At 56.7% G+C, this 7,567-nt stretch overlaps 1 protein-coding gene across 1 annotated transcript; it reads left to right on the top strand.

The window, feature by feature from the left end:
* The first annotated feature begins 5,200 nt into the window (after window positions 1-5,200).
* On the top strand, window positions 5,201-6,969 carry LOC132079333 (basic proline-rich protein-like). Its single transcript, XM_059481854.1, has 3 exons — window positions 5,201-5,623; window positions 5,712-6,701; window positions 6,745-6,969. The coding sequence occupies exons 1-3, from the start codon at window positions 5,201-5,203 to the stop codon at window positions 6,967-6,969; spliced, it is 1,638 nt and encodes a 545-aa protein (XP_059337837.1).
* The last annotated feature ends 598 nt before the right edge of the window (window positions 6,970-7,567 follow it).

Genomic DNA, 7,567 nt, shown 5'->3' with positions numbered 1-7,567 from the left:
GAAGAGCCAGGAAGGTTAACATGGAGCTACTCCCCTCATGGAGATATCCCTCTCAGGCACAGGCCACATTTCTCTTTGCAAAACCAGAGTTTTATGCTAATAAGGCTGGGACTAAACTGAGTAAATCTGGCCTCACCCCATCCACCCACAGCAGAGCTGGCCAGGATTTTGCATGACAATGGCTGAATGCATGACTAAAGTCTGGGCAAAGCCTTGGTGGCAGCTATTTACAAGCTACTCACCTACTTGGAAACCCTCCTGCTCTGAACCCTGCTCCCCCAGCCAGCCCTGCCACTCACCTCTGCCCTCCCAGGCTGGTTCTGCCCTCATCCTTCCAATATTGTGTGCAGATCCACGTGGTGTGGTGGCTGCTCAGTGTCCCACCCCTGGGACTCACTTCCCAGAGCATCACTCCACACTCAGCCCTCCAGATGCACTCACCAGCCCCTGCAGCAGAGGCTGTTTGAGGGCAGAGGATGGCTGCAAGGCTCATGTGCCCTTATGAGGATTAAAATGCCACCTCAGGCTGTCTGAGAAGACTTTTCCCTGTGAAGACACCACAATTCTTGGCCTGTGAGGCCACAGGAATCATGACAGCACCAAGGATCCATCACCACACACACACCAGCAGCGTGAACATCAGTTTTTGAAGCTCCCAATTCTTGCAGGCCAAGTGTACAATTTTCCAAAAATCTAGTTTATTCTATGGTTGAAACTTCTGTAATTTAATTGTAAGTTAATTGAAACTTCTGTAAAGCAAAAACTAAAGCTCATGTATGTTCATCTTCCTTCTGAATTCCCCTCACCTTCACCAACTAAGCTTAGACTCTGCTTTTATTCAAGCACTGGAGCTGCTTCAGCTGTGAAATTCTGTATTATCTAAGGGTGTGTATATAGATATATATACAGTCAATATATAGGTAATAGTCAATAGCAGCAATCAATTTCTCCATTTAACTAACACCAAGGGTCTGCAACCCACTGAATAAGAGTGTCTCACAGCAAACCAGCCCTTAATGAAGGCTGCTAATTGATTTAATAAAATCCTAGCAGAGAGATGGCATCAAAGCTCTGCTGTGCCCAGACAGAGACTGGTGATGGTAACTCTGCATCCACCACCACCCAAACTAGAGAGAGAGAGGAAAGCAGACCAGCACCACAGCAGTGACTGGTCTGCATCCTGCAGGAGGAGACATGGTGCTGGATGGTCCCAAAGTGCATTCATTTCCTCACTGAAGTCCTGCTGATCTTCACCTGGCATCTCCCACCAATCTCCTCTGTTCAAAGCTGGAGAAATCTGTCCTGCAGAAAGTCCCTCTCCTCCTACAGCCCACCAAAAAAAAGCTGAGGAAGGAACAATGAGAGAAACCCAGGACTAGACATGTCATTTTGAACTGATTTAGCAAAGCACGCTGCTCTAAGGGGCAATTCCACCCACTTCCACCCTCAGTAACAACTGATTTCTCCTTAATGATGGCAAAGCCCAGCTAAGGGAAAGGTATTTTGAGAATAAGCACACAACATCAAAGACTTGTAGCAAGAGTTTTCCCTCCACATTACAAACAATACTATGCTTATGCATCATCTCAGAAATGCAGCACACATCTCTGGCATCCCCTCATGGACTTTGAAGTGCAGATTGAGAGAGCCCCAATTCAAGCTGCAACATCTGCAACCTTAATTTGAGGGTTGAAAAGCCCTCAAAATACAGCAGGGACTGAAAGTAAGTCACAAAATTCAGGTACTTTCCTTTGTTAAAAGCATCAACAGGATGTATGCAGGAGATCTTAGCTCCACCTGAGCAGACCAAGTCAAGAATTGAATTCCCCAGCAGCATTTCTACCCAAATTCCCTTTTAACTCCTTAAAAGGAGCACACTTCATTCTGTCTAGGGGAGGATGAAAATTATTGGGGTTATTTTCCCCTGAGGTTTTTAGTTTTTAGGCTTTTTGAGGGTTTTTTTTGCAGGAAAAGGGAACACATCCCTGGACCTTCCCACCTGTGCCACCTCCCAGCTCCGTGCCACAGGTAGGATGCATCAGGCAGACACACACAGGATCTTCAGCTGGTAAAGCACAGGAAAAATTAAAGGAAAAGCTATGTTGTATCTCAGTAACAATGCTAGAATTATGGAATTTTACCTCACCAGCTTCATCAGGGGGTTTCCCCATCCATCTGCCCCACATGAGCTGGTGGGACAGATAAGGGCAAGTGGAGCACATCCCTTCCCCTCTGCTGAGGAAAGCAGAGGAATGGCAGTACTGACACAGAAGGAGAAGGAACAAAGAGGGGACAAGGCTGGATATAGCTGGAGGAGCACTGCAGGGCTCTCCTCCTGCCTGCTCACTGCTCCATGGGAGCAACAGAGGCACCCTCACAAAGCCGCCTCATTGGTGGCAGCTCTGCTCCCCAGCTTTTTACCACAAAATATCCCAAAAATCTCCATTATCTCTACTGCAGGTTTTCCCACAAGATAAGCAGGGTCTTCAGGCATTGGAGATCAGCTGGTAGAGTTAAAAGAAAAAGCCAAAGAGGGATTAAGAAGAAAGCAAATTGGGAAGGTGCAGTGCCTCAACACCTGTTGGAAACGCAGCACACCTGTGGATAAACACCAGCTCCACCAACAAGCTGTAAAAATCCACTGGAGAGGATTTGGATCCCTCTGAGAAACTGCAGGGAAACGGCAGAGCTGCAGAGGACTTGTTTAACACACGTGAGGGTTTTTTAAAAGGTTTTCTTTGAGGGAGAGAGGACTCAAAAGTAGGGAGCAGCAAGTGTGTCAGCTCTGCTCCCGGAACAGTCACGGATGTCCTGCAGGACACATCCCACACGGGATTATGGAGGTGTGCACAGCAGTGCCTACTGAAAGGAGCCAGCTCAGGTTCCAGCAGTGCTGCTAACCCAGCCACACGACTTCCAGAACATGACCCAGCTTGTTCAGCAGTCACTGCTACACTTTGTTTTCACGGTGCCACACAGCCCTGCAGCACGGGGATAACCCCTTGGCCACAATACAGAAAGGCACATCTGGGATCAGAGCATCGTTCCACAATGAAATGAGAAGCATCCTTAGAAAAAGGTGCTGGAAAAGCACGACCTGAAGCTTTGGGAGAGTTTTCTGCAGGGTGACATTGTGCCAGCGCTCACCAAGAGGCAGATGGGACACAAACAAACCCCACTCGTCCAGATGAGGAACAAGTTGGTGAGGCATTGATCCCTGCTTAGCCAAAAAGTGGCCCAGGTGCCAAACTCCACCACAGACACGATCCAAAACACGCTCAGAGGAGCTCAGAGCACTGTTCTGCCCTGTTTCCTAACTGCACCTACCCCATGCACAGAGGGAATGATCAGAATCCTTTTATTTAACCAAATGAAAAAAGACAAGACCCCAGCAGGGTTGGAAAAAAGTAGCCTGGTCCCAAAAGCACAGCCCAGGCTGAAGTGACAGCTATTATGGGGCTCTTTTCTGCTCCAGCTCCAACAGCCATAAAAGCTTTCCAGCGCTGGAGAAGTCCAGAACAGCAATCTGGACAGAAAACGATTCATAAATCCTGGAAACGTAAATGATCCGCCTGCCAATTCCAACACGATGCTCCCAGCCCCACACGTGCCAGGAGCCTGAGCAGAGGGCTCCCCCAGCAAGCCAGGCTGGGGCCAGGGGGAGAGCATCCCCCTTCCCCACACTGCTCACAAAAACAGCCTGACTCTCCCCAAACTTGAGCAAATTAGTGCTGTTTTTCTGGATGAACGACTACGTTGCAGCGTCTCAGACTAATTCATGCTGAGAGCATGTGTCTTCTGCCGAAGCAGAAGGTGGGAGGGATGAGGAGAAGAGACTCTGGGGGGGAGAAAGCACGATTTCCTTTTGCAAAGAGCGTACCCATGTGAAAAACTGCTAACTTCATCTCAGCAGGGGAAAAAAAAAAGACCCTAAAAAGGGGTTTTCTACTCTTGGAGATCCAGCACAGGCTGACACCAGGCTGCCAAGGCACTTTATGTGATGAAGAAAGTTTTACAGATGCTTTAAAATGAGTGTATTAAAATAAAACGCCATTTTAATTTAAAATACTACACTGTACAGTTGATCCTATATAGTAATGCTTACTTTTCTGAAAGTGTATTTTTTAAAATAATTACAAGTCAGGAGTGGAAAATGGCCAGTACAGATACAGCTGAGCTGTACTGAATTAAGTTGGGCATTTCCCACTTGTTTACTGAGCCTGCACCTTATAGCACAACTAAAAGCGGCAAGTTAAAAGAAACATGAGGTGTTATGTCAGCCTTAAGCTACACTTTAACACACAGACCAGGTTTAGGTTCCTCTGGACAGCGTGGGAGACTGAAAATCAGACAGCTGGAGCTGCCTTTGATAATGAGTTTAAAACAGAGCTGACACAACTTATTTTGCCCCATTTCAGTGGTCCAAATAAATAAGTTTCTTCAGGGATGTAACTTGTATCTGAGCACGTGTGCTATTCACACAAATGACTGTTAAAATTCAGAATGGGCCTGAACCCAGGCCAGGAAGAGGCAGAAAAAACAGAATTTAGTTAAGCAGCTATAAAGCACAGTCATACTTTTAAAGCTACCTGAACTCCACCAGCCTCCTGCTATCAAAAAAAACCAACCCTAAAGTAGTTTGTAGGGATGTACAACGGCCTGAAGAATTTAAAAAAATGGATGAAATACCGATGTAAGCATGTGCCAAGTTCAGAGCACGGGAGGACGCACAGAGGGCTCCGGCTCGCTATTGAAATCGCAGATAAATTAACGGGTGCACGGGGAGCTCTCGGGTTTCCGCGCCGGTGCCGCTCCAACAGGTCCTTCCGGAGAGCCGCGCTGCGGAGCGGGAGAGCGGCGAGAGCCACGGGGGAACCCCGGCCAGCCCGGAAGCGCGGGCACCGGCACCGGCACAGCGCCTTCATGGCAACTCCGCCGGCAAGTTGGGCGAGCACCGGCACCGGAGAGCTCCGCGCCGCCCGCCCACCTCTCGGAACGCCCCCCGGGCGGGCGGGAGCCGCGGCGCGCGGCGCGGCCGGTACCGGGGCCGTGCAATGCGGGCGAGCGCTGCCGGGGGCGGTCCCGCCGCAGCCCGGGAGCGGCACCGGGCGGAGGGCGGGCGGAGGGGCGGGGGGAGGAGGCGGCGCCCGGCTCGTAGCGCGCCCAGCGGCCGCCGCACGCTCCGCCCGCCGCTCCCGCCATGCCGGGGCCGGGACACCCCGGCGGGGCGGGGCGGGGCGGGAGGACGCGCGGCCGCCCGCGCGGGCCGGGGCTCCCCGGGGAGCCGCGCCGCGGGCACCGGCCGGCCCCCCCCACCAACCCCGCGCCGCCGCCGCACCGGCGCCGGGCCCCGCCCCCTACGGATCGCCGGAGGGGGCCGGCCCCGGGCCCGGCGGCCTCCCGTCCCCGCCGTCCCGCTCTTCCTTACCTCGAAGCGGCTCCTGGCAGCGGCCGGGTCTCCCTCAGGGTCCGGGGGTGGCGGGCACCTCCCGGGCGGGCGGCGGGGGCGGGCTGTCCCCGGCGCAGTGAGAAGGGGGGGTCCCCGCGCCCCTCCTCCCGGAGGGGGGGGGCGGGCGGGGGCGGCGCCGGTGCCCAGGCGGGGGTGGGGGGCTCGGCGGGGGGGGTAAGATGGAGTAACCGTCTGTCGGCCGCCGCGGCGGAGCGCTGCCCGCTTCTCTGTTCCCCGGGAAATCCCGCCCCTCCTCGCGCAGGGGGGGAGCCCCGAGCGCCCGTTGGCTGAGACGCGCGCCCGTCACCGTCTCGGCCAATGGGAGCGCTGGCCCCGCCCACCCGGCCCACCCCTATTGGCCGCGGCCCCCAGGAAGGGGATGTGGAGAGGAAGGGAGGGAGGAGAGGAGGGGGGGGAGCGACCGCCGAAGAAAAATGTCCGTATAAGCAGCGCGCCCCGCCCCCGTCCCGCCTCCCCCACCGCCCTATTGGCTGCGATACCAAAGCGCCGGCCAATTGCCGAGCGGGGCCGCGCCGCCGTCACGGCGAGAAGCCCACCCACGCGGCGAATTGGCCCCGCCCGCCACCGGCGAGACCACGCCCCCCTCTCTGGGGAGCCCTTTTGTGGAATGTTTACATCGCGGCCGCGGCCCGCGCCAGCGGCTCCCCCCGCCGTCCTCCCCCCGGCCCCGGGCACCGGTGCCAACCGGTTCGGCGGCGAGAGTGGAGGGGGGGGCTCGGCGGTGGGGCCCGAGCCCGGGGGCGGCGCGGCGCTGCCTTTTGTCCCCGACCCCTTCACTTCCGGGATGGCGGCGCCCCACGTGGGGCGGGTCGGTTACACGTGCGGGCGGGGGGCACAGGGCGCACACACACACTCGCTCCCGCACACGCCCCGCACACTCGCACACGCTCACACTCACGCACGCACGCACCGAGGAGGAGGAGGAGGGGGGCCGTGGGCGGTGCGCGCCGCGGGGGGCGGTGCCTTCAGCAGCCACAGCCAATGGCGTGCCAGGAAGGGGGCGTGGCCGCCGCGGCAATGGCCCCCTCCCTCCCTCCCCCCCCCCCGCACACACACACTCAGTCACTCGCCTCCCCCCCCCCGCCCGTCGCGCGCTTCCCGCCGGCGGGATCCGGAGCGCGCGCGCGCCTCCCTCCCCTCCCACCCCCCCCGCTTTTCCCTCAGGTTCCCGCCCGGCCGCCCGCCCGGCCCTTGGGAAGCGATTCCCGTGAAGGGGGGCGAAACTGGGAAAGTGCGTGTGGGGGAAGCAGCTGTTACCTACCCTCAACGCGCAGGCGAGCAGCCCTGAATGGAGGGGGAACTCCCCCCGGGGCGGATTGGCCCCGCGGTGCCGATCGTCACGGCCGCACCGCCCACGGCGGGAGGGAGGGAGGGAGGGGGGTGTGAGGGACAGGCCTCTCCCGGCGGCGGAGGGCGGGAGGGAGCCGGGCCAGCCGGTGCCCCCGCGGCGGCAGCCGGCCTTCCCCTCCGCTAGAACACGAGGTGGACGTGGGGGTTGATGCCTGCGATCACCGTGTTCCTCTCCCTTTGGAAAGTTGTGGAGTGCGCTGCTGGGCTCCCCAGACGGAGGCTGCAGCAGCCAGGCCTGGCCCGCGTTAGTTCTCGTCTGGGCATCTAGAGCGTGCTCGCGAAAGGGTGAAATACAAACACACATGTTCCACACTTGTGTTAAAATGTGTGTTACAAGCACCTTTACTCAAACAAGGTCCAAATCTCCTAGTTATTTTTTTTTTGTTTTCTTTGCAGCTGTTCTTCCCTTCCTCAGAGCGGGAGAGCGTTGCAGGCGCAGGCAGCGGGGTGGTGCCGGGACAAGCAGAGGAGCTCTCTCCTCTCTCTCTGTGTCTGGGAGCTGCAGCTCGGTTTAACCCCTGGAAGGGCTTTCGACACGGGGGTTTGAGCCTGCACGGACTGCGGTGCCGCTGGAGATCGAGCCTGAGCCTTGGAAACCGGAGGCAAGGAAGCAGAAGGGCTGGGAAATGAAGCGCTCTGGAGCCAGGCTCTTTCCAAACTCCCAGGGTACAAAATTACAAGCACTAAAGTAATCGTCATTAGCGAGGCGTGCGCGCAGCCAAGAAAGCCAAATGAGACAGGTGGGCA

The sequence above is a fragment of the Ammospiza nelsoni genome, chromosome 14, assembly GCF_027579445.1.
Source record: "Ammospiza nelsoni isolate bAmmNel1 chromosome 14, bAmmNel1.pri, whole genome shotgun sequence".
In the NCBI taxonomy this organism is placed as follows: domain Eukaryota; kingdom Metazoa; phylum Chordata; class Aves; order Passeriformes; family Passerellidae; genus Ammospiza; species Ammospiza nelsoni.
The sequence above is the reverse complement of the archived record's forward strand: the minus strand, read 5'-3'. Positions and strand labels throughout refer to the sequence as shown.